General features: G+C 42.7%; 1 protein-coding gene across 4 annotated transcripts in view; it reads left to right on the top strand.

The window, feature by feature from the left end:
• The first annotated feature begins 233 nt into the window (after positions 1-233).
• ino80 (INO80 complex ATPase subunit) overlaps positions 234-26,063 on the top strand; it is a 37,945-nt gene continuing 12,115 nt past the window's right edge. Inside the window, exons 1-28 of one of the 4 annotated variants that reach the window (XM_046059830.1) lie at positions 234-384; positions 1,781-1,845; positions 2,208-2,399; positions 2,575-2,726; positions 2,877-2,944; positions 3,159-3,305; positions 3,420-3,540; positions 3,682-3,887; positions 4,013-4,066; positions 4,249-4,452; positions 4,596-4,800; positions 5,241-5,308; positions 5,455-5,676; positions 6,005-6,085; positions 6,518-6,613; positions 7,469-7,528; positions 7,691-7,833; positions 8,551-8,635; positions 8,724-8,841; positions 9,020-9,105; positions 10,288-10,455; positions 10,759-10,892; positions 11,229-11,296; positions 11,467-11,560; positions 11,784-11,997; positions 14,811-14,951; positions 15,662-15,887; positions 23,754-23,881. In XM_046059830.1, coding sequence (XP_045915786.1) covers positions 2,248-2,399; positions 2,575-2,726; positions 2,877-2,944; positions 3,159-3,305; positions 3,420-3,540; positions 3,682-3,887; positions 4,013-4,066; positions 4,249-4,452; positions 4,596-4,800; positions 5,241-5,308; positions 5,455-5,676; positions 6,005-6,085; positions 6,518-6,613; positions 7,469-7,528; positions 7,691-7,833; positions 8,551-8,635; positions 8,724-8,841; positions 9,020-9,105; positions 10,288-10,455; positions 10,759-10,892; positions 11,229-11,296; positions 11,467-11,560; positions 11,784-11,997; positions 14,811-14,951; positions 15,662-15,887; positions 23,754-23,881 — 3,441 coding nt within the window. In that variant the 5' untranslated portion in view covers positions 234-384; positions 1,781-1,845; positions 2,208-2,247. Of the gene's footprint in view, positions 385-543; positions 583-769; positions 980-1,780; positions 1,846-2,207; positions 2,400-2,574; positions 2,733-2,876; positions 2,945-3,158; positions 3,306-3,419; positions 3,541-3,681; positions 3,888-4,012; positions 4,067-4,248; positions 4,453-4,595; positions 4,801-5,240; positions 5,309-5,454; positions 5,677-6,004; positions 6,086-6,517; positions 6,614-7,468; positions 7,529-7,690; positions 7,834-8,550; positions 8,636-8,723; positions 8,842-9,019; positions 9,106-10,287; positions 10,456-10,758; positions 10,893-11,228; positions 11,297-11,466; positions 11,561-11,783; positions 11,998-14,810; positions 14,952-15,661; positions 15,888-23,753; positions 23,882-26,063 lie in introns of those variants that run through there. The other 3 variants (XM_046059826.1, XM_046059827.1, XM_046059828.1) reach the window with 3 other exon arrangements.

Raw genomic sequence — 26,063 nt, 5'->3', positions numbered from 1 at the left:
CGCTATTAATCGACATCGGAAATTCATCGATATATTTGTATTAGTTGTACATATACGGCCCAAAATTGCATACACGGTGGACATGAACTTCATCTTATAAGCGAGGGACATCGCTGGAATTTCTTCTCACAGCCACGTCCTCGGAGACATCGACGGGCGAGCATCCCTCTATCTATGATTGATTAAAACGCCTGCTCCTTGCTGTACCCTCGCCATGGCGTCGTGTCTCTGCTCTCTCAGTAACAGAAAGTGGCCGCCTCTCTGCTGTTGCTGCCGACTCAAAGCTCACAGACTCGGTCGGCGCCTCAAACCGCCATTTTGGAGTCAGAGAACCGAGAGTCGGCAGCAGCGAAGAGAGAGACGAAAAGGGGACACGGGGCCGAGGTGAGAGACTCCATGGTGGTTGTTATGGCGAAGGAGCAATGGGGGAAGATGGCCGGGAGGGAGAAAGAATTAAAACATGGGGATCATTCGTTCACCAGGCACCCGAGTTCCCTCTCATGTCCGCAACAAGGGTACGAGAGGCGCGGGCGGAGGGCCTTGCTGTCGCCGCACCGCGACTAGCCTGTTCAAGAATTGCTAGTAAACCAATATCATATCTTAATACATTGTTTAGGAAGGGAGGTGGTGGCCTTAAAGAGACAGAACCAATTTGAATACTTCATATTAATGGTGTGAGAGGACGTGTGTGTCAAAACGCATTCGTATTTGATAAGCTAAGTTACAGCTAAGAAAAGCTAATTAGCACGGAGGCAGTCACTCTGTAACAAAGGCCAGCTGTTTAGGAAAAACAACGTGCTAATTTTTGTAATTGTTTAGTTTACTTACACTCGTAGCTGTCAGTGTGTGTGTGTGAAATGTTAAACCAGCACCTTGACCCTTTACTATCATTGATCGGAGGCAATGCTGCTTGTGCTTACACAGCAAGGCAGCTAACGGTCGTTAGCTGGCAAGCTAACAGCCCTGTGCAACATCCAAGGTTAGCTAGCAAACCCTGACTAACGCTAGCTTGGGTTTGCTAGCTAGCTAATCATAACAAAACTACGCGACAGCTAAAGCAGATAAAAATTATTTAGGTCAACATAGCAATCAGTTTTTCTCCATTTTAAAAAGAAGCCCAAACTCTTGCTTGTCTTTAGTTATTGTCATCCTCCCTCGCGCGGGGCAGTGAACTTGGCTAAGTCAAGTGAATATTTAATGAGTAACGTTAGTTAGTTAATTACAGAGGACAACTGAAGTTTATTATAAAATCGTCACTTTCAAAACCACGGACTGTATAAACATAAAGAAATCACTTGCGTTACGTTACTCAAAAATGAAATGATAAACAATTTTGTAATACTTGGCTGAGTCACATTTATAATATAATGGGTGAAGTGTTACTATTTATCTGGCCTGACCTGATATGAAAGCAGTAAAATGACCTTAGGTTTTATACAAACAAGGGGAAAACAAATCTTCTTGAAGAAGTAAAGATGATCTAGCCAGTACATTTTCCATAATTATTTACATTATAAACATGATAGCAAATTTCGTGTTTTATAATACATAACGTTACAATTTAAATGCAGACTAGTGTTGCAGGAGCTGCCTTTTTTGACTTTTATTAACAAAATTAAGTTTTTATGGAAAAGTTAATTATTTGAAAATCATGAGCACTCCTGCAATAAAACATACTCACTATAAACAGAACAGAACATGTGAAACATCGCTAGCTCCACGTACAACCTTTTTGTTCTTGTGGATATCAGTGTGTGACTGTGGGTTTCATCTTTTGTAGGGGTTTTCACCTTAGCCTGATCATTAATCTTACAATCAAGAACAATGGCATCCCTTAGTGAGAAGGTAGGTCCACTATTCATACTGTAGTCTGTTCAACAAATTATGTGCTGGTAGTGTAATGCATTCCCAGCCTTTGGAGGAGAGTAGTCTGATAGTTTGTCTAAATAACCATTTTCTTACCATGACAAAATTTGAGATGTAGGCAGCGATTGAGAGGTGTGGAACGAGGCTTGAAGGAGCATCTTCCACATCCCAGACTTGCTGGGAAAATCTGGATTGGCTTAATGAAGGCTGAACTCAGCCACTCTGCTTGTGAACTTGTCTTAAGCCATTACAAGTTAGCAGAGTCCTGTGCTGCTTATTCTGACCTTGAGCCATCTGCTTATGCTATTCTTTCTATGTCCTCTCGACTTCTCTCTCTTCAGTAAAAGTTTCTGCCCTACTGGGCAGAAGTGTCTGTGCTGCATGGCGTCAGGGCAGGGTGGCCGGCTGGAGGTTGGGGCATCGGGGAACTCTGGTCTGGCCAAACCTCTCTACCTGCAGCGCTTGGAAAAATCCCTGAGGTTGGACAGTTTCTTACGCCAGACCGCCACCATCTTCAATGGAGACATAACGAGGTAAAGGCTTTTTGCTTTTAGACTCTGGAGATTTGTTCCTGAGTACATGACTGGATCAATTTTTATAGGTGCTGCAGTTTATAGATGGTTCATGCTAGGATGTAGAGAGTGTAAATGCAATGTTGGAATTGTGGACAAATGTTGGGCTTACAGCCACATATTTCTCATGTTTCAGCGATAATAGTGATGACAGCGATGGTGCATTGGGGTCAGGGCTTTCCCTGGACCCCTCCACTCAGCATACAGCTTTGACAGTGAAGAGTGAGCCGTGCGAAGAAGGGGATGGATTTACAGAGGGAAAGCCCATCAACGGAGTTCTGCTGCAAGGTAAAGGTAAGATAAATACAGAAACACTAATATTTGTATTATTCACATATTACTACACATGCACACCCTCGCTGGAGTCATTAAACGGCTCATGGAAGATACCATTTATGTCATGTGATTCTTTTTTTCTTCTCCCCGCAAACTCCACAGACCAAAAGGCGGATAAAACTGGCTTCTACAATTTCTCCAAGCTGAAGAAGAACAGGAAATGGCTTAAGGTATTTTATAGACACATTATCCATTGTACTACAGTTTTAAGCATCCAGTTGATTAATAGATGAAATTAACTATGACAAATAACAGATCAATAGATCAAGATAATTAGTTGCAACCTCAACCTCTATGTCTACCTCCTTTCTTTCGCACTATATATCTATATTATATACATGCTAACACCTTCCTATAACCATACCCCTCGTCGGTCTTCTGCAGAATATCCTGTTGAGTGACGACACCACAGACTCTGACACAGACTCAGATGACTCTGACTTTAGTTTGTCTCGGGAGGAGCTGCATGACATGCTGAGGCTGCATCGCTTCACCAGGCAGCATCAGAGCAAGTTCCACTCTGACCGGGAGGTACACACACTCACACACATACAACAGTGCCTTGTAATAATTAAAATACCTCTGACATGTTTTTTTACTATAAAGTCATTGTAATTTTTCCTTTTGTGTATATTTCTCCTGCAGCTTCACCAATATCAGTACTACAGCACTGGACTCCTCTCAACTCATGACCCCTTCTATGAGCAACAGCGCCACCTACTGGGCCCAAAGAAGAAGAAAATCAAAGATGAGAAGAAATTCAAGGGTAAAAACAAAAATATCTCTGGAATCTGACAGGGTTCTGACTGTGTCTGTGCCACAAGGCTAAAAGAACTGAATAATTCCTGGAATAGTTGTCAAGATTTCAATTTAATCATTTGCACGTTTGTGTATTTTATTTTTTTAGCCAAGCTGAAAAAGGTGAAGAAAAAGAAGAAACGGGGAGAGGGAGAGTTTCTGGATGATGGGCGTCCTTATGTCACCAAGATCTTCGCAAAGTTTTGCCATGATGCTCCGTTGCCCGTGGTGAAGAAGAAACATCTCACCATTGAGCAGCTGAATGCACGCAGACGTAAGGTCTGGCTCACCATCGCTAAAAAGGAGATCACCAAGGTTAGTATGCATGACATTGATCAAAAGGATGGTAAAGAATTCATGCTGAAGATTTTCCTGTTTTTTGTTTAAATGTTCAGTAATGGCATGTGTCCTGATTATCATTGTTTATATTTATTTTGCAGTCTTTCAAGCAGAAGACCTCTGCTAAGAACTTAGTATTGACCAATGCTAAAAAGGTAAAGTGTGCACATTACTGTGTTGTTAAAATGACTGTGAAGTCATTTAGTTAAATATTCTTGGTTTGTTCAGCATAATTCTGTTGATGGTTGACTTGTGACACCAATTCTTCATTTCCTGATTGTGCAAGAGTAAATTGTAGATTAAGTTCAACATTTAACCTCAGTTTTATTTGTCCCAGCTGGCTCATCAGTGCATGAGAGAGGTACGGCGTGCAGCCATCCAGGCCCAGAAGAACTGCAAGGAGACGTTACCTCGGGCTCGCCGCCTCACCAAGGAGATGATGCTGTACTGGAAGAAATATGACAAAGTGGAGAAGGAGCACAGGAAGAGGGCAGAGAAGGAGGCCCTGGAGCAACGTAAACTGGACGAAGAGATGAGAGAAGTAGGTGGAATGGAAATTGTTGTCTTTAGAGGTGCGGGAACATGGAAAAAACACACCGTTTAAATAGTAAAGATTTAGTATACTACACTGAACATTCAACAGCGGTGATATAAAAGTTTCTTTCTCCGCTTTTTCTCTCGCAGGCCAAGCGTCAGCAGCGGAAACTGAATTTCCTCATCACGCAGACGGAGCTGTATGCTCATTTCATGAGCGGGAAAGCCAGCATGGGGGGTCCAGAAGGAGATACAGCTCAGGATGAAATTCTGAGAAAGCTTGAAGACACTGCGGCGCAGAGACAGATTGACATTGGAGGAGGCGTAATGGTCAACATGGGACATGAGGATTACGGTATGACGGGCTCAGTCAAATTTATTCTGTTACTGGAGTCAGTTAGAAAGTGAAACTTAATATTGATGGTTGCCAAGTCCCTTTGGGGAACTGTTGACCAAGTACCCCGAAATATGTCAGTATCAAATTAAATGCCAAATTAAGTGCCAAATGGACCAGTAATCATCATATTTATTGCCTCTTTAGTTGCTTTTCTGTCTTTAGATTATATTTCGTATTTCCCCTCCCACAGTTTTAATGTGCTGTTGAGCAGAAGGGATATTTGTGCAGTGATCTACTAGCTGACCTAGCAGGTCATTCAGGGGTCATTGTTTGATTAATTAGAAAACACATGCTAATATTTTGTTTTTAGAATTTTTTTTAGACTTTGCTGTGTTTTTTGGCAGTGTGCTTAAATGTGGGATTGAATTGGATTCTTTGATTTTTATGCACACATTCAGATAGTGAACATTACAAGTCCCAGGCCTTGAGGAATGCCAAAGAAGCCTACCAGATTCATCAAGAGAGAGTATGTAGATGCAAGCACACCCTCAAATGTGTATATATATATATATAGTGTGTGTGTGTGTGTGTGTGTGTGTGTGTGTGTGTGTGTGTGTACACACACACACCTACCTGTCTATTCTGTGCTAATCTCCAATGGTCTCCATGTAGACACGGATGTTTGACGAGGAGGCTAAGGACAGTCGCAGTGCGTCGCTGCACGCAGCTTGCGGCTCATCGTCGGGCGCCGGCTCTGGGTTTGGAGAGAGCTACAGCCTTTCCAACCCATCCATCCATGCAGGTGAAGACATTCCGCAGCCAACCATCTTCAATGGCAAACTCAAGGGTTACCAACTCAAGGGCATGAACTGGCTGGCCAACCTCTATGAGCAGGTACCCATGTCTGTCTCTGATATTAAGAGACCTGCCTGGATTTGCACACTTAATATTTCTCTCCGTCCTTTCAGTTGCCATTAAGTTTGAAATATAACATTTTCATCTGCTTGTAACTAGAGGTCTGAATGGCTAAAAGAGGTCAATGCTAATGTTTTTGCAAGGGTATACAAATATTTTGGCATTAGAGTAACTTGAAGTTGTAAGAACTATCTTCACTAACATGGTTTGAAAACACAATACTGTCAACACACTTCCATGTCATCATGTGCGTGTTTATACACATTGAATGATTAATTTTCTCCTCTGTTTTCGTGTCTCTCTGCAGGGAATCAATGGAATCCTGGCAGATGAGATGGGACTGGGGAAGACAGTCCAGAGTATCGCCCTGCTAGCACACCTAGCAGAGGTGAGAGAGAGCACCAGGCCAACGGGTTTTATTCACCACACACTTCCAAAAGAGCTTTATGGAATATTCAATTGTCTCTGCTGTTGTTACTGACCCATGAAAACATCTAACATCCAGCTTCTTTGTGCACCTGCATCCTTTATAGAGTCCCTTGTTTCTGGCTGTACCTTTCATTGAATGACTCATATGACTTATTTCATTGTTTTGAATTGCTGATTTGCCAGCTCTTTAGATTGTTTTGGTCTCATAACACCAAAAGGAGAAAAGGTGGAATTTAGGGGAAATGTGTACTTTTCACTGTTGAACTATCGATGACAGGAAGATGCATGCCTTGTTCCTCCAGGGCTTCCTGTTATTGGGTGCTTGCACATGCTAAGGCCACCTGCTGTGGGCGGCAAATGATGATGTATTCTGTTTTCTGTCCCCGCACAGAGAGACAACATCTGGGGCCCATTCCTGATCATCTCTCCTGCATCCACACTCAACAACTGGCACCAGGAGTTCTCCCGCTTTGTGCCCAAATTTAAGGTGAGAATCCGCAGCGCTGCTGAGTGAGCATGCCGACGGAAACACCTGCAGGAATCCTGGCGTCCTCGTTTCTACTGTTCCCTTTTATTCGTTTTCAGTCCTCTAATGAACCCAGTGCCGCATTGCGCTTGTGAGAAACCCTGTCAAACATCTGAGAACGAACGTGAAGGGATCAAAACTGCAGGCATGTCTGGAACTATTCATTAGGGGGCAGTATTGCACTATGACATTGCTAGCGTTGCCCATGTTAACACATGACTTCAAGGCTGTTAATACTTTGATTGTTGAGTAGCTACACTTAAAAACAAACCTTTGTCCATGTCCTAACCGGCTTATGACATGTTGGGTGCATTCATGACTATTAAAAAAACATTCATCAAACACATCAATATGTCGGCTAGGCTTGCGTGCACACACCCACGCACACACACACACAAACACACACACACTATACTATGCATAACTCAACTCTGCCCATTTTCTCTGCAAGTTTGAAAATAAATCAATTCCAGTCTGTTTTACTAATGAGCTGTGAAAAGACCCTATTACACAATCTGAAGATAAGCTTCCCGAACACTCATAGCAAGACTGACTGAAAACAATGGACTACCAGCGTGTGTTGAGTGATGTAATGTGTAAATCCTTTCACATCACATTCCTACATCAACAACTCGGCGACAGAAGCAGTGATTCATACATGATGCTATGCCTGAATATTTTCCTCTGGGAACATCCCCGTAGCTCTGTTTTTAGTTTACAATGCGCTTTGGATATAGGTTAGGTTAGGTGAGGTTAGTTAAGGTAATTCAAAGACAGTGTCCCCTTGTTTTAACTTTACTGGTTTGTATGTGTCAGGTGTTGCCATACTGGGGGAATCCTCATGATCGCAAGGTGATTCGGAAATTTTGGAGCCAGGTAAGGAAGAGATGACGAGGATGATGTTTATGAACACAGTTGTGAAGGTACAATGCTATGAAATGCATATAATGTTTGGTTAATGAATGCTGTATTCAATGCTGTTTTTTTCTTCTAGTCTAAAACCCCATCTCTACCCGTGCTTGTCTATGTTTTGAATAGAAAACCCTTTACACACAAAACGCGCCGTTCCATGTGGTGATCACAAGCTACCAGCTGGTGGTCCAGGACGTCAAGTACTTTCAGAGGGTCAAGTGGCAGTACATGGTTCTGGATGAGGCCCAGGCACTGAAAAGCAGCACGAGGTATATTAACATCAGCATTACAGCATTACCAAACGCATCGCAGACTTTCCGTGTGTGAGAATGTGCTGATAGACTTGATAATTATGTTGATACTTTTTTTAAATTTAGATGACGGAATGGAGTCTGAATAGATTTTGTTTTCTAGATTAAGTTTCTCATAGTTTTATTGACCGACAGATGCATGCAGATAAACACGCAATCTAGAAGACTTAGTTTTGTAATGCGTTTCTAAACTACACAAAAAACCCCATAATATACCGGTGCGTTTCAAGTATTTGCAAGTTGATTTCTATACAATGCTAACATGAACTGAACCCAGTAGTTCTTTTAAATTGGTTGGATGTGCAAAATGTCTAGAACATGAAGAACAGAGGAAAAACATTTTGAAAATCAACAAAAAAGTCTGACAAACTGAAAAAAATCCAGTTGTTCATCTCTCAAACTACATGAATATGCGCTATGTCATGTTATTTTTGGATGCTTGACACAAATCTACAAAACTAGTCACAAAATATTTGAATCTTGAGCTGAGAAATTTATTTATTTATTGAGAAGGCAGACTCCATCAAAACCTCATTCAAAAATCTAGTGATTTTAGTCTACATTTTGTTTTATAGTAATTGGCGTGATTACTGGATAGTTAAATAAACATTACAAACTCGTATTATAGTTGCTCTATATGAACAGCCGTTCACCAATGTCCCTCTGTGTTTTCAGTGTTCGGTGGAAAATCCTGCTGCAGTTCCAGTGCCGTAACAGACTGCTGCTAACGGGGACGCCCATCCAGAACACGATGGCTGAGGTGAGCAGCGTGTGTGTGTGTATGTGTGTGTGTGTTGGTGCGAGCAAAACAGAACTGTTGACAACTGTATGTTTTTACTGTTTCTCAGCTATGGGCCCTGCTGCACTTCATCATGCCTACATTGTTCGATTCCCATGACGAGTTTAACGAGTGGTTCTCCAAGGACATTGAGAGCCATGCTGAAAACAAGTCTGCCATTGATGAGAGTGAGTATATAAAAAAAAAAAAAAGTTCCCGTAGCTGCTTATTCTAGTGTTTTCCTGTTTGCCAGCTGACGACACACTGAAAGTCATTTGTGTGCCAACATGGAACTGTTATTTCTGCTCACTGTTGCATGTGATATGTTCTGTAGCTAAACATGATTGTTTGATGTTTGTGTTTCAGACCAACTTTCCAGACTGCACATGATACTTAAGCCTTTCATGCTGCGCCGAATCAAGAAGGATGTGGAAAACGAGCTCTCAGACAAGGTTGGGGAGCGAATTATTATTTATTTATTTATTTATTTATTTATTTTTTACATTGAAGTAATATTACTAATATTATATTTGAGGAATGGTTTTTCACATGATGTCCTCTAGAATGAATTTAGGAAGATCTCGCCTGTCAGTCTGAGCACATTTAAAAAAAACAATATTCAACTCTTTATTTTATTTTACACACTACCATGGAGCCCTTATTCTTTCCTCTCCTGTTTAAACCTGCACCCTTCCTCTCCCATCTGTCTTCCTGTGCACTTAACTGACACACAAAGTGTTGTAATAAGCTTGTGAGTGATGCTTGCGCTGGCAGATCCTCTTGACAGATGTTGGACTCGGGGTCTCAAGCGGCACACACACGTACTCAATCACACAACTGTGGGAGTCTAGATGTGCAAGAGTCAAGAGGAATGGTAGAGTTCACCCCCATGCTTTCTCCTGTTTAGTCAGCGTGCTGAAGCTACTAAGTTCACCCGTGGTTCATGGTTGGGTTTTTATGGTTTGTTGCTGTTCAGTTTCACTGCTTTCATCAAAGCATTAAACTAGAAAAGATTTTGGTGTGTGTGTATTAAGAATGTGGGTCAAGCTGGGCATGAATTCTGAACCCATAAATTCATGTTTTGTTGAGCCCATGTGAAAAGACTGTGTTCTGGAGGCATAACTTGGCAGTAATGCTGAATCATGTCTTTACTGAAGCCACATGTTAAATTATGCAGCCAGCATTTACTTTGTAAATCAATCCTTGTACACTACACAGGTCCAATTCAGAAACATTTCCATTCACTGTTGTCATATTACACAGCCTTCCTTTTTAATTTGACCGTAAAATGCAGGCAACCGGAGTAATTTAGTCATCACTCTTAAAGCCCGGAACTCAAGAAAGCAAATTCAAGAAAACCCTAGAGACAGTTTACAGTGTCACTGACCCAATAAAATAAATTTTTCTAATCATCCAGTTTTTAAGCAATGAAAATGTAAAACAATTAGTGATCTAAAATTCAACTCCACATATAGGAACTCCTCAATAAGCTTTCTTTTACTCAACTAAGAGAAACAAGATAGTCGTAATGATGGTGCTGTAGTCGCTCACTTTCAGTAGCTCCTACTTTTGCCCTCTACAGGCATGTTTGTGTGTATCTGAATGTTGTAACTCGTGCTGCTCTCCCTCGGCAGATTGAAATCCTGACTTACTGCCAGCTGACGTCCAGGCAGAGGTTGCTCTACCAGGCTCTGAGGAACAAGATCTCTATTGAGGATCTGCTGCAGTCCTCCATGGGCACGGCCCAGCAGTCCCACAGCACCACCTCCTCCCTCATGAACCTGGTCATGCAGTTCAGGAAGGTATGAGCTGTGGCCTGCGTTAAGTTACCCTTCTGGTTTTAAGTGCAGAAATATAATAACGTAAAATGATTAGATGTAAAGGTTTTGATTGTTTTGTCAGCTCCATCAGTCGTGATGATTGATCACTGTTATTAGTCCTAATGATTTTGCATTATTTTAAGTATCATATTATCAAAACTCGTTTTTTCCTACAGTGAATTTTAAAAGGAATTTCACTTGGCAGTCTTAAAACAAACATAAGCATCAGTAGTGCTGGTTCTTTATTCCTTCAAAATACACTGCCTGTGTTATGCTTGTGCGTAGGTGTGTAACCACCCTGACTTGTTTGAGCGCCAGGAGACACGCTCTCCCTTCCACATGTCCCTCAAGCCCTATGTCATGTCTAAATTCCTGTACCGCCATGGCCTCATCCACGCACACAACCAGGCCAAAAACAAGTAAGTTCTTCCACACAGACACAGTATCTATACGTATGTACACACTCACAGACACACCTCACTTTGACAAGCATGCCCCAAATCCAATGAAAACAGGTCTATCTAAAGTGTTTTTAATACGGTTAGGTTTTTTATTTAAAATGACTGTGTTTTGGGATTTGGGACTCTCAAAAGGCAGTTATCCCAAGAATAGCTGTTTTTAAGAAAAGCTATTAAAACTCAGGAATATTGTGCGTTGATCTGGGATCTGCGTATCATCCCAAATTCTATTTTGTCTCTCTTGCTTTTTCTCACATTCAGCGGTGTAACTCTTGTCTGTCTCTTCATCCTCCTCAGATTACTTCAAGTGTTGCTGTCTCCTTTCTCACCAAATCACATCCAGCAGTCTCTCTTTCACAGAAAAGGTGAGCACGGGTTAAGCTTCAGAGGTACACAAAGCTGAGATGATCTTTCATTCGTCCACAGCCATCCCACTTCCTCACTACCTCGATGTTTGCATTCATTCCTGCCTATTGACACTGTTTATTGTCTTTTCTTGTTCTCTTCATTCTTTATTCTGTTTTTACTGTTCCAGGTGATGACAAAGGAAGCTGTTTCTCCTTCCTGCGCTTCATCGACGTGTCACCAGCTGAGATGTCCAATCTCATGCTGCAAGGCACCTTAGTGAGGTGGGCTTCAAGTTCCCTTCTTCAGTCAGTGTTTGGACTGCCATTCAACAAGAACACAGAATCTAAATGTCATTTAGCATCTCCAGAGGAGGCCATATAGGCCAACTTTTTTACAGTAGTTATGGTAATAGCAGAATTATTAATAAAGTATTTCTTTGAACAAAAATGTTTAATTAAATTTTTCCTCTGCTTTTTTCCTCCTTCCTGCTATTTTCTTTCACAGATGGTTAGCCCTTTTTCTGTCCCTCAAAGCTGCTTATCGGCTCCACTATCAACGCCTGTTTGGCCTTGAAGAAAGTCAGGAGGCAACCACAGACGGCGAGGGGGAGAGAGCGAGGTTACAGACCAGCAGTAAGTGTCTGTCTCGCAGGGACCTAATTCTGTGGCTGAACAGACCCACCAAGTTCCCAAACACGCACACCAGCCCTGTCCTACAGGTAAGAAACATACAAGACACACACGCTCAGACTAAAATCTATGTACAAGAGTGGCGAGAGTAGCCAGCTGCAGTATATGAGGGTGTATGAAAGACAGGTGAGACTGTCAATGATGTTGAAATTTTCCCCAGAGCCCCAGATCAGTGAGTGTTAGGCCACACAGCTTGCGCTCCGCCCCAGGCTTCCTATCCCTCCTGTGGAATTCAGTGTGGAACTCAGTCTCTGTAGCTCCGTGACCCAGTAACACTGTCCTCCCTCCCTCTGTATGTCTTCTCATCTGTACATCTGTGCAGGCAAGTGTCTTTCTGTACTTCTAATGGCAGAGAGGAAAGTCACATTTTAATGATAAAAAATTAGGAGTCTTTGATTTAAAGGAGACTAAAAGCCAATCTGCCAACCTCCAGAACAGGTACGCATCATCTGCAAATTTATCAAGGCACAGTTACTTGTTCACGTCGATATGGAACTCCTATTTGTTAATTTTATGGTGAGAGATGGAAACAGATTTGCTGACCGCCATTCCTTCAGCATCTCAAAGGCTTTAATGCTTACAGGAAATCTGAGGACAATGATGGTGGTGACAGGAGTTGGGAGTTAGTGCGGCGTCAGTTAGTACCAATATGTTGCTGCTGGTTTGTGGACACTGTAATGATTTGGAAATGACTTTTTTTTTTGGTTCCATAAAACTATGCCGGTAGTTTAGCAGTCTGTAATATTTGTCTGTTGTAAATGTAGCACACAGCAGTTAGTTTCAGCTGCACTCAGATGCTTTCATATATGTTGGATTCTGCAGTTGAGAACCGCAGTTACACTGAAACAACACATATTTCCATAGCCCACATTTCTTCCATCCTTTTTGTATTATTTGGCAAAATGGAAAACCAAGTGTTAGTGGGGAAGAGACAGTAGAAAGCATAGGTACCAGTTCAGATATATAGACCACCTCAAAAAAATGCATTAAACACACATCTCATCAAATATTTCACCCAGTGTTACCCATCGGCAGATATGTATACCAGAACCATCCTCTACCATATATAACTAAACATGCTGGGAGGAAAACACTTAGGAGAAAATGCTGTTGGGGTAATTCCATCCTCCTCTTCCTCTCTTGGCCTCATCACACTCACTCATTCAGCTGCCAAGCATCTTCGGTTCCCCCCAGAGCGGCTTTAGGATCGAAAGAGCAGAAAAATATAAGAGGCAAGTTGAAATATGAGAGAGAGACACCTGGAGAGCTAATGTTGTACGTATACTCTGTGACCACGCTGACCCCAGACGCCCACTTGAGCTTCTAGAAATTTCTCACTCACCCAGTTTATGCCGATTTCCTTCAGCTCCCAATTTTTCTTTTGAAGCTATGTGCCTCTCCTCTCTTGTTGTTCATCTATCCCCGGCTGTGTACTTGACAGTGTGGTCAGTGTTGCTTTCAGCTTTCCTCCTCTTGAAGGATTGAGACAACCTGGCAACTCTGAATTAGGCGTGTGCCATATCATGTCATTCCCAATATATCAGTATACTTTTTAATATGATTAAAAAAATAAATTTTATGATAATGTAAGAAGAGCTAGAACACTGTAACAACAAAAGAAGGCAATATACAATATATAACTAATTGTGAGTTCTAAATGGAAAAATATTTTCAATTTGTTTTGTCATATTGTGAAGAATATCATTATTGCAGAAATACCCTGAAATATCGTGATATTATTTTAGGGCCGTGTCAGATGCGGCCCACCCCTACTCTGAATACCTCCCTAACATGTTTTACTCGCATAGCTTTGAGGCACTGCTTCAAATGGGCTCTCTGTCCCTACCTGTCAGTTTCTCACGCTGTCCATCACAATATGAAGCACACATATCAGCCATATGTTTTATGATATATACTTACTGTACTTGTTTATTATATCTATTATAACAATCTGGTCAATTGTCTTTCAGGAACAATTTACACACAAAAACTCACATTAAAAATTAAATCTATTTTTCTCTCACTGAGTACCATATTTGTCTAAAGTGGTAAAAACTGTAATTGCTTCACTAAAATACAAGCCTTTTTTGTCATGCATTGGCTTCAGCAGCCAGTATCTGCATTGGTGTATTTCTGTAGTCAAGAAGCATGTTTTGGCCTTTAAATCCACTGCAGTAGAGTAATTTAGATGACCTGAACCTGGCTAGAAAATATGTCATTTTATAAACACTGCCTTTAGATGGCACTGTGTATCCTCCGTTTTTGCAGTGTCACACAGTAATATACATATAACTTTTATATCCTTTAACGCCCACAACTGCATTATACTGTAATTATTCATCGTCATATCTTCAGCTTTAAACTTTGCTTCAGATGTATGTATAATGTATGGCTCGCCCAAAAGGTCTTTGCAGAAAAGATTACATGATCAGACACGCAGTTTATCCCGTGACAACTAAAATCATATAAGCTGCATAATCATATGTTTTACATAAGCATTTTAAGCATTCAGCAGAATTTTATATAACGTTTCAGGCATGTAACCAATGAAACTTAAATATACTGCCAATGCAGTTTATAAAAAAAACATGAGCACTGCACTCAGTAACCTCTGTAGGTTTAAATTTTTTTTGCCTCTGTTTTGCCGCCTTTTATTCTTGCTGCTTATTTTTATTTATATTTTCTCTAATTTTGAAGATCAGGAGGTGCAACATCAGTTTTTATGTATTTGAATTTAGTAGCAATTTATTACATTTTACTTCTCAGATATCATCACTGTATTTGTGACATTTTGGCCTCAGTGAAGCATGAGATTAATGTAGATTTTGTATGTGTGTTTCAGGACCTGGTGTTCACAGCCCTCAGGCCTGGCATGATGGGACACACAGACGTGATGATCCACAGTCGAAATTCTGCCACCTACTCGCTGCGACCCTGCCAGCCTACACCGCCACCCAAGTTCCTGCTGGCTGCCACACCCAAGGTGTGTGTGTGTGTGTGTGTGTGTTTGTGTGTGTGAGAGAGAGAGAGAGAGAGAGAACAGCAAGTGGCCCAATAAAGGCACTCTTGGAGTCCTATGTGTTCTTGTGGACAGTGTTGTTGTGGTGTGTGTGTGTGTGTGTACGTGTGTGTGTGTGTGTGTGTGTTGTCCCGTGTACAACAGACAAGCATTTGGGTGGTCGTGGAAAGGGAAGAGGGAAGCCCTGTGCATGTTGCCTTTGTAGCCTTTCAACAATGAGCACTTCTTATCTGTGAAGTGTGTGTGTGGTTGGGGTGACCGCTGCCGATTCCAGCTGTGTTTAAAACAAACACAGTGTCTAAAAAAGGGCTTTTTGCTCAAGTTGCCCAACAGTTGTTAAGCTTCCTCTTGCCATCCTCCTATAGATACAAACACAAACACACAAAAATATACACACAGAACCTGCTGATTCAGTGAAAACAGGCTTCCTGCAGTGGTCTTCCCTCTAGTTCAGATCTCTAGGTGGTAAATTTGTAATAAGTTTTTTTTTTAATGAATTAATCATTTAATTTAAAAGATTTCTAAAAAATAACCACATGCAAACAAAAGCAAATGTTTTGAACAACAAAAACATACTTGTAACACATTATCGTAAAGTTGTACTTCTCTCCACCATACGATATTGTCTTTTGTTTCAAATGTAGAAAAGCACGTCTTTCTTTGTGGTTTCCTAGGTGACAGCAGTTCCCATGGAGTGTTATTGTGATGATCGAAGTGCGGAGTACGAGTGGCGGGTAACGTGCAGTGGAGGGGGCACAGTCTTCAAACAGTGTTTCCTCTACGGCTCCCCTGAACTTGCCTCGGACTGGTGTATGAGAGCCAATGCGTTCCACCCACAGTGCCCTGGGGGTGTGATGGCTCTCTACCCACGACATGGATGGTCCTTCATACAAATACCTGGTAAGAACTTTATGTTTTTGTTTTCCTCCTTGTAGTGTTGTTGCTACACTCGGTCAGGTGTGCAGCTCTGCTGCTCACACTGGCTAACCTCATGCTACATTGCTCAAGGGTAACACATTAATGAGCGTCCAGTGGTGAATAAGTATCAGGACAGCCGCAGTATGCATCACCGTGGGTAAAGACAGTCACGCTTGCTAGAACTAAGTGGACTATGTTTCAAAAATACAGATGACATTTTTAACAAAAAAGCCCATGACTTCAGTAATAGTAACCCATAGTTTGCTTTAGCTTAATCTAATCATCATAATTAAATTATAGATTTATCGAATGGGTGACTTTTTGCCTGAAGGGTGAACAAGGGGCCCGTGGGAGAATCTACAGAGGCCAGTCCGGGATCAGCCGGGCAGAGCCGGGCACATCAACCTCCTCTGTCACTGCCTGTCTGCCTGCCAGGCAGCCAATCCCTCACAATCTAATGGAACTGCTGAGATAAAGGGCTTCTGCAGAAGTTCACTCACATAAACACATACAAGCTATTTCCACAAAGGTGTGAATACAGGGGTGTGAGTGTGTGTACGTGTGCTTACAAGCACTTTATCAGAAGAGCTTGGCTTTTTTTAAGTTAAGGGTCAGCTGGAGCAGAGTGGGAGCTGATTCACTGCCAGGGTTCAGCTGACTGATGGATGTCCAGGGTGAGAGAGGTCATTAGAGTTTTACAGACAACACTTCCCTTCTCACTGACCTGCTAAGCCCCTCTACCTATGATAAACTGTCTCTGTCAGGGATTATGATGACTGCTCTCTTTTTGTTTTGTGCAGTAACAGAGGTTCCTGGCAGAGAAAATGGACGCGTATACATATTTGATAACCCTTACTTACTGTAAGACACACTATGACTTGATATTGTAATGCATTTACCATCACCTCTTTCACTAAACATGATATAAAATCTTTTAAATTCTGTAGACACTCTTCTCACGGGAGAAACAATATTGTAATGCTCAATTTATTTTCCTCTTCTACTCATCTGTGTATACATAGTACATGTGAGAGTGTTTGTGTGTAAAAGTGAGAAACAAAACAAGTATTTGTGTGTCAGTGTGAGAACAGTCTGAAAGTTCTTGTGAAGTTATACGCAGGCAGACAAAGCGAGGAAGTTTAGCTACTGGTCATTGTTCAAGTGCTTAGTTAGGTAACACTAATAGATGGTCCGTGTGTGTGTGTGTGTGTGTGTGTGTGTGTGTGTGTGTGTGCGCGCGCGCCATTCGGGTCCGTTCAGGGAACTGTGCAGCGCTCACACAGGGCGTGAGGTGTCTCTCACCTCTCCGCACACACTCTCCCACGCTCGGCGGTGTTGCCTTTTATTCACACACAGGCCCGAGGACAAGCTTCACCTCCGTCTCTCCTGCTAGTGGACAGCGCGCTGATCTGAAATCAGTATCTGGCCACAGCCTCTCAGTCCGTCTGGTCTCCCACTTCTTTCTCAGCCTCAGTAGGAAGGAAGTGACCCAACGCGCCGGCACCCGTCCTCCGCTGAACACATTGTTGCCACATCAAGGCCCAGATATGTACAGTAGCTCAGCTGAAGTTTCCCACCCTCCCTCTCCTCTGCGCTCCCAGCCCCACACCTTTCAGAACAAATGGCAGAGCTGAATAACTGTTTGTTTTGAGCGCCATGGCGTGAGTACGGCTGCCCACTGATATCGACTGAGGGATCTAATCAGAGGGCTTATTAGGAATCAGGCCATAGAAGAGGAAAAAACAATTGAGGCTGTAATGTCTTGGAGCTCAGATTTTTTTTGATGTTACTGTTAATTTCCCCATAGGAAAGTTTATCTACTCTGTTAATAACATCAGTATTGATAATGACCTGATCCTGCTGCACCTTTCTGACACCCCATCAGTGGAGATTACAGAGAAAGCAAAATGCATGCAGGGTATAGTCAGCCATGAACATGCAGTAATATGGTCTGAGCCCCCAGGACGCAACAGGAGAATAGTTTTTTTGTTTGTTTTTGTAAACTGTATTTGGAAAGACATTCCATTCTTGTTTGCTTCATTGCTCCAGTTCTGCAGTCGCCTCTCTTTCACTTTCCAGAAACTGCACATATGCTGCGAGATGTTACGCATCAGGTCAAGAATCGGTTTGAAAGGGAAGAGTTTTGAACTTGCGTGCTGTAGGCCCATTTGCAGAACATTCCAGTGTGACACCGAAATAACCCGTGCTTGCTGTCTCTGTGTGGCCCCTGTGTTGCTTTCAGTAATTAGAAGGAACCATTGGACAAAATCACGGCCTTCTCACTATAGCGCAGACTCCTGACTCTTTTTCTAGCTTTATCGGGAGCTGGGAATTGACTGTGACTGCTGCGTGAGTGTAGATATGTGGAGACGAGAAAGGACTTGTGTATCAATCAGAGTATAAGAGGGAGAGAGACCAGTCATGTCTGGCCCAGCAGTCCACATCAGCCTGTGGGAAATGCAGTTCTGCCTTCCTGTCCTTCAAAGAAACTCAGCTCTCCAGCAAAATGGCAGGAAGCTTCCCCCAGCCCCCTGATAGATCGGCACAAAACAACACAGACGGCCAGCCTCACCACATCACCGTCTGACTCTGCCCCCCTCAATCTGCATTAAACTGGCACCAGTAACCATCCGCAGAATTTTTTGTTTGTTTGTTTTTTCCAGCAGAAAGAAAAAAAAACCCCAAAGCATTCAGCCAAGTGTGTAAAGGGACAGAGAGATTTTGATTTCATAGTCCAATTTCTGGGTATTAATGTCTCCACAAGAAGGAAAAGGCTTGTTCACTGATATCTAAGAAACTTAAATCCCAAAGTAGACTGAAGGGGGAGACATTTGCCACGTTCTACCTCTACAACGGGATCTTTAAATATGGAAGGCAAGTAGTATCAAGCTCACTCTGTACCTTACCCAGCTCACTTTCATCTGTGGTGTGTGTTGAGTCAGTGCTGGCCAGGGGGAGCTAGCAATAATCTATCTTAATGACAGAGTTCACAGTGGGCTGCTGTGGTGTGGTGAGGTCCCCCCTTATGAAACCCTGAGTCCTCATCAGACTGTCTGTCTCTTCCTCTGCTTAACGACTCCTAGAGAACCAAGAGAAGTGCTCTTCTCGCATGTCAGACAGTGATGTATTTGCAAACATGTTTTATATACACACACGCAGATCATCACTCACTTTCTGTTATGAAGTAGTCACGCAGACAGATTTTTGGGCTTTCGGGAATGCATGTTTGGCGTTTGGCTTTGCTTCAGAGTGGAGATACTGTTCTAGGTGCCGACAGATTTTGGGGTAGCGTCTGTAAAACCTCACCAAGCCCTAACAGGAAGCTAAAATCTCCTGTTTTTCTGTCAGTCACTTTCACTCCCAGCTTCCATAACCTCCCGCTGGCATCTGGCTCTTAGCTGTACTGATGCTGCGGCTGCGAGAAAATTAAGTTTGAGTCCGATTTTTGTCAATACATGCAAAAGCAGCAAAGTAGTGTCGGGCTAATATTTCCATCATCAGCAGTGCTGAACAAGTGTTGCCCATTGACTTATTGATTGCACAGTGTAATGTATCATTATACAGTGAGGGGCTGATGCTCGGTTCGATCGTTGATTCGACCTAGTCTGTGGCCCCCCATCTGTCTCTCTTTCTCACATAACCATCCATCAATCTTCTTTCATCAGCTCCTGGGGTTTTGTTTTTTTTCATTCTGCAATCTCACTGCTGTTCATCTCCTTTTTTTTGATCGCATCTTGCCCGCCTCCCTCTCTGGTTGGGGCGGCTCCGCTCTTGGCTTTGGCTTTGGCAACAGCAGCAGCAGAGGGGAAGGGGACAGGACAGAAGATTGTAGCGGCATATTAATGAAATTAGCGCCGTAGTTGGTTTGGGAGTATCAGGCGCCAGGCACCAGGGTTGGGCCGGGGTTAATTAGCTGGCAGCAGGCCTCTAATTGGGTCAGGACCGTGTCAGGCCCCTGGCTCTGGCCCTACAGGGATTGGATTACACCGTTGGGGGACAGGCACTAGGGGGAGGGAGAGAGGGTGTGTAGGGGGGAACGGGAGCGGTAGAGAGAGTTTGTAGTAGTAGTAGTAGTAGAAGAGGGAGGGAAGGGAGGGTGCAGTGGATGTGGTAGAAAGGGGGGGAGAGAGAAGGGACAGGGGAGTGCAGCCTAATCCGCCAGCAGGAGGTAAGGATACGAGGATGGGGAGGGTGAGGCTGGCTGGGTGAATACTGCTGTTAGACTGGATTGGATTTAGGGGGGGCTATGAAAGGGGGGGCAGGGCAGGTGGTGAAGCTTGATATGTGTATCCATAGCAACAGCAGAGTGGTGTGACACCACATGGGATTTGCTTGTGTTTTGGGGTGTGGTCTTAACACAGTCCTTGTCCTCTTCAGGCCACAATTAGAAAGTTGTTTTATGTCCATTTCAGTGCATTTTAAACCAGATTTTCATTTTGCCACACATGTATTCAGTAAGAAATTTGTCATCCCAAATGTCCTGCTGTTTGGTTTTAGTGTGAGGTGATCTGAGGCTCCTTTTTGTTTTTCCATCAGCTAGTTACCATATACTGTATATGATCCTGTTACTATGAAAACTATTTTTGACTGAATTTTAATTGAACCAATCTTGAAGGCTCGTTCATTTAAAGCACCACACGAGTTAGATATATGGACATATCTATTTGAATCCCTCTAAGCCCTTCACAATTCATGTTACATACATGGTTACTACATCCACTTTGCTCACATTTATGACCTATGGTCATACATTTCACTTCAGCCACATGTAGCTTATAATGTAAGCCATAAGTGTTATGTTGGAATGAGACAGACCACCAAAGCCCTCCCAAATCGCAATTATTCATTTTCTTGGCCAGGCTTTATAGGGTATGGCTGCGATATTTAGAAATAGGGATTTTATGTAAGCACACTAAATGTTTTGAACTCGGCCACCTCCGTCTGCAAGCCACATTGCTGGGCTTTAGGGAGTTTGGATAGTTGCAGGGGTAGTTCTTTTTTCAAATAGCCTCGTCATTTCTGTTGGACGTCAGTTTCCCTGCTTTCCTTTGATTATTTAGCATATTATTTTGTACATTGTCATTTCTCTGTAGGTTGAATGCCACTGAGTTTCGAATGTTGATGTCGAGGGCACTATTAGATCACTAAAATCTGATGGCTCAACTAGTACACAACGATTACAAATGTAGGAGATATCAGTGTAGTCAAATATCAGAAGGTGGCTTTCTGAAGGAGCAGAGCAGTTCGCCTATTAATGGTCGCATTTATAATCCAGGCATAAACAAAAGGATTACCCTGAGTGACATGTCTCTTCATAGGAAAATAATAGTATCCAACTGCTTAATATGGGATTTTCAGATTTACAGTTTAAGCCTGTCAAGAATTAGTTTAAATACATACCAGGTTTAGTCCTCTTTGGCCATTAACAAATACTCACATAGAGGCTTTGACCCATCTTCAAACATGACATTGGAGTCCAGAGGCTTAAATATAATCTGCTAAACAGAAACAGATTGGTGGCAGCGGTTGAGCAATATTAACTTATATCTTTGCCAAGTGGTGGTTTGCATCTGGTTGGTTGGCAGTGTGACCCGCAGCGCTGATGTGTGTGCCCTTGACTGAACAGCGGCCCTGGTTAGACTGGCACCTGCGGTCAGGAGGCCCCGTCTCATCTTAACCACAACATCACCGCCGCCGCCACCATGCTAATACCGCCTCACTGTAGCCGGAGCCACCACAGACCCCCCTCACTCTCCGTCTGTCCCTCTCTGTCTAGACCTTTTTTTCTTTTCTGCACATGTCTAATCCTCTGCATGTCTCACTCTCTCTTCCTTTAACTTTTCAATTCATCTACTTTCTTGACGCCAAGGCCAATTACAGGCCTTTGATGGCAGGATACAGTGTTTGTGTATCTCAGGGATTGCGGTGCGCTGGTCTCTTGGTATGCACCGATTGGAGCCACAGCAATGTAAAACAACTGCCTACCTTCCTGTAAATCTAGAGTTAAGTTGGATCTGCTTTAGATTTAGTTTATTGTCTCTTGCTATTTCTGTATTATTATCCTTTGTTCCTTTCCCCTTCTCTTTCTTAATATCTTGTACCCTTTGCTTCATCTTGCTTTGTGGAGTTTCCAAAATTTTTTGACTGACTTGGAGAATGTAACCCCCGCGACCCTGTACGCAGGATAAGCAGTTGACGATGGATGGATGGAGAATGTAACAAGGAATGACAACAATAGTGAAATGCACATAAACTTTGCCCTAATACACCATCTATTTGCAGGAAAACTAAAGAAGTGAAATTAAAGACTTGAATATAACTTTGACTGAGAACTCATCCTGTCAACACTTGACCAGGGCCGAATGTATTTGACAGGTTGACACCACTCCACAGTGACCTGTAGGTGAGCTTTCCAATACCTCCCCAGAGTGTTTCCCTTGTTCATCTGTTCTATTAGTTCCTCTTTAACACCTCTACAGGGCCTGACCTTTTTGGGGGGGATATACTAGAGGGTCACAGGTCAGGGTTCAGCCTGAGTACATATTAGCATAGAATGCTACTGGTTAAAAATAGAGAAAGATCCAGTTGGTTTTGTGAGTCTTGCTGGATCCTCAAGCGCACATGATTATCTTTCAAGCAACGACTTCATATCAGGGTTTTACAGATATTGTGGCAGGACGTTGTCGTATGCATGTATTATCGCAGCCTCAGTTTAAATTTTCTAACCGTGTGTTTTGGATTAATGGAATGTGGTTTTAACGCGGTTGGTTACAATACATTGACAAAGCAAGGAAATAAGACTGGGAAATATTTATAATCCCTGGTTTTTGCTGCACAAAAGGTCTTGGGAACAAGTTTCCAACTCGAGTGAAGGACCTGATTCTCCCATTGGGGCTCTCTTGTAACCCTGGCCTGACCCTGGACCTGGCCTTAGGTTCTCACCACACAGGGTCACGACCCCTTGGTCAAACACCGTAGTGTGCCTGTCACTGGGTCGACGGCTGCCTCCGGCCCTTTTCTCTTTCTGCCATTGTGCCGGATGATAATACCTCATCAGCTGGACATGGAGGGAACCACTTCAACAGCAGAGCCAGGGTCGGATTGCTCCCCATTTGCTCTCTGTGGACAATCATTTGAAGACACCTGATGTGCGCTTGGCTGTTAAGTGACCAAGAACAACTGCCGGGCCCTATTTGTTCGGCTTATGTGCCATTGTGTGACATGGAGTGTAAATCAGTTTCTCCCAACTTCTCTTTTTTTCTTCTCTCTCGCTCTCTCTTTATCAATTCAGTTCAAAGGGTTTTATTGGCATGAATGTTTCAAAAACAATGTTGCCAAACCATCAAAATATTTGGAGAGAGTCCAGTCAATAAGGGCACACACTTTATTTAAACAATCCCCAGATCAGGGACAGATTTAGGAGGATTGATCCCGGGTTTATCCCCTCTGGTGAAAGTGTCTTTATTCTAGAGAATACAGTCTTATCGAAGACCTGTATTGAATAGGGAAGTGTTAATGACCTCTGAATTGATTGGACTGCTTTATCTGCCTGAAAGCAGATGTGTTACATTATGATATTATGAACACACTAAATATTTACAATAAGGGAAAGAGTTACATGCGTTGTTGATTTTGTTACATGAGGAAGTCCATTCTGGTAAATGATAAGTGATATATAGGTGTGGTTTTTTTAGTAACCCTCACCTAACTGTACATATTGTGCAAGTTCACATATATGGATACAACCTCCCAAAAGGCATTTTTACATATTGTGCTGGACATTCTGACTGTGTAGAATGAGAGTAAATCCAGGTAGTTTGGGTTTTCACTTGTCTCTTCCTCTTGTAGATAAGGAGAGCCTGATCACGGAAAGTGGCAAGCTCCATACCTTGGATATCCTGTTGAGTCGGCTGAAGGCACAGGGACACAGAGTCCTCATCTACTCCCAGATGACCCGCATGATCGACCTGCTGGAGGTATAAACGCACACACACACCTGCACATTACCATTATTTTGATTTGTTTACTAAACTATATTGAAATTAATTATTCATTTAATACTCATGTGTACCAACTACCAAGAATAATCTTAAAAACGGATTGTTGTTAGCTGAAAAGACCTATCCATGTTGTTTCAAGCCAATTGTTGAACTGGTTCATTTCCACTGGTGAGGTATTGCGCTCCAGTACCTCCTAATCAGCCTGCCTGTCCCTCGTTAGTGCACTCATTAGAAGGCTAATTAACAGGTCAGGACTAATTAGTGGGGTCTCATCTGCAGGGGAGGCAGCCAGATGGGAGGGATGACTAGAAGGGGTGAGGAAAGAGTAGAGGTGGAGGGGAGAGGGGGAGATGGGAGTGGCATGGGCCCTTTGAGTTAGAAGAGGAAGATATTCTGCAGAAAACTGAAGACAATGGTAGTTGAGCGTGGCCGCTCTCCATAGGAAAACAATAGCGCAGAGCAAATTCTGCCAGCAGTTGTGTGTCTACAGCCTCGGTGCAGTACTCTATTGTTGCCTCCATATTTGTTAATATAACATCACTATGGAGCCAAAAGTCTTTGGCATGAAGTCATTGGGAATTCCTTACCCATTCACACGGTGCAGTCCTGTTTCCAAAGCCAAATCTTTTGACGGCAGATGGACCCAGCCCAGGTGGTTAAGGACTGTCTTCCTGTGTGTCTGGAAAACAGTGGGAATGCCTTGTGTTTAAGACCATAGGAAAACACTAGTGGCGAGAATGCTCAAGATGGATAATGCAGGCTAGTCATCCTGTGTTAATGTTCTTCTCACCAACTGTCCCACCTGTAGTCGTGTATCATTTTTCTGGTCTAATGAGGCAATATTACTTGGCCTTTTTATACCTCCACGCTGCCCACAGCCGTGGATGGAGATTGTTATTTATGTCAACTGTACATTTGTCTACATGTAGCACCTTGTCACCAAAGCAAATTCCTCGTATGTGTAAAATTCTACTTGGCAATAAAACTCTTTCTGATTCTGGAGAGACATTATGTTTCCGGGTTGACTGCCCTCTGTCTGTCCCACTATTGTGAACGCGATATCTCAGGAACGCCTTGAGGAAATTTATTCAAATTTGCCACAAACGTCCGCTTAGACTCAAGGATGAACTGAACTAGAATTTGATGGTCAGAGGTCGAGGTCACTGGTCAACTTCACTCTGACATCATAATGATCTGCAAAAACACATAAAGCTCTCTCAGTCCTCTGTACTTTGTAAAAATAGTCCCTAAGTAAAGACAGCTTGTTTCTCCCTAGAAATTATTCACTGTAATCATCATCATCATTTCAATATAGTGATAATGTCCAGTTTCGTCATAAAACACACTTAAAAACCTTTTATTAAATTCCTACTTCACTACATATAATAAATGAGTCTATGCAGACATGGATGTAAACTTGACTGGTTGGCGAAGGCATACAACCAGGAGGCAGCAATTCTAGTTTACAGTATAAGTGATCTCATATAGTCATGGGAGGCTGTGACAGCATCTCCTCTACTAATGGGTTAAAGAGATCCACGAATGAAATCATATATTCTCACAATCTGGCTTCAGTTTTCCTGGCCCATATTATTTTTCTTATTGGTTGGGCATAAAAATTCTACAGATGGAGTTGATTTCCTAGACATGAGACTGTGACTAAGAGAGTAAAGGGGAGGCTGATGCTAATCTCTAATTAGCGTCATTGTTTTCGTCGCCGGTCGGCTGCCGGTTTTTCTGGTGACATCACGCCGTGGGGTGATGGATCGTTGAGATCCGGGTGGCCTGAATAAAAATAACATTGTTGGCTTTCTCTGGCAGCAGCTGATAGTGGAGCAGGACCGCCAAGTCACTGCCCCCCCTGCTTGAGTTGTGTGTCTGTGGCTGTTTAGATGGCACTTTACTGTACTGCAAGTCTGCGGCTTAGATTACAGTGCTGGTGGGGATGCCCACACTGACTCTTTGGTATTGCAGCCAGTAGATTTTTCTCAAAGAATGCAGATTATGCACTGAACAAAATTATAAACGCAATGTTGTATGTTTTTACCCCCATTCATCATGAGCTGAACTCAAAGATTTAAGACTTTCTCTATGTACACAAAAGGCCTATTTCTCTCAAATATTGTTCACAAATCTGTTAAAATCTGTGTCAGTGAGC

Source organism: Micropterus dolomieu, linkage group LG10, assembly GCF_021292245.1.
Source record: "Micropterus dolomieu isolate WLL.071019.BEF.003 ecotype Adirondacks linkage group LG10, ASM2129224v1, whole genome shotgun sequence".
Taxonomy (NCBI): Eukaryota; Metazoa; Chordata; class Actinopteri; order Centrarchiformes; family Centrarchidae; genus Micropterus; species Micropterus dolomieu.
The sequence above is the reverse complement of the archived record's forward strand: the minus strand, read 5'-3'. Positions and strand labels throughout refer to the sequence as shown.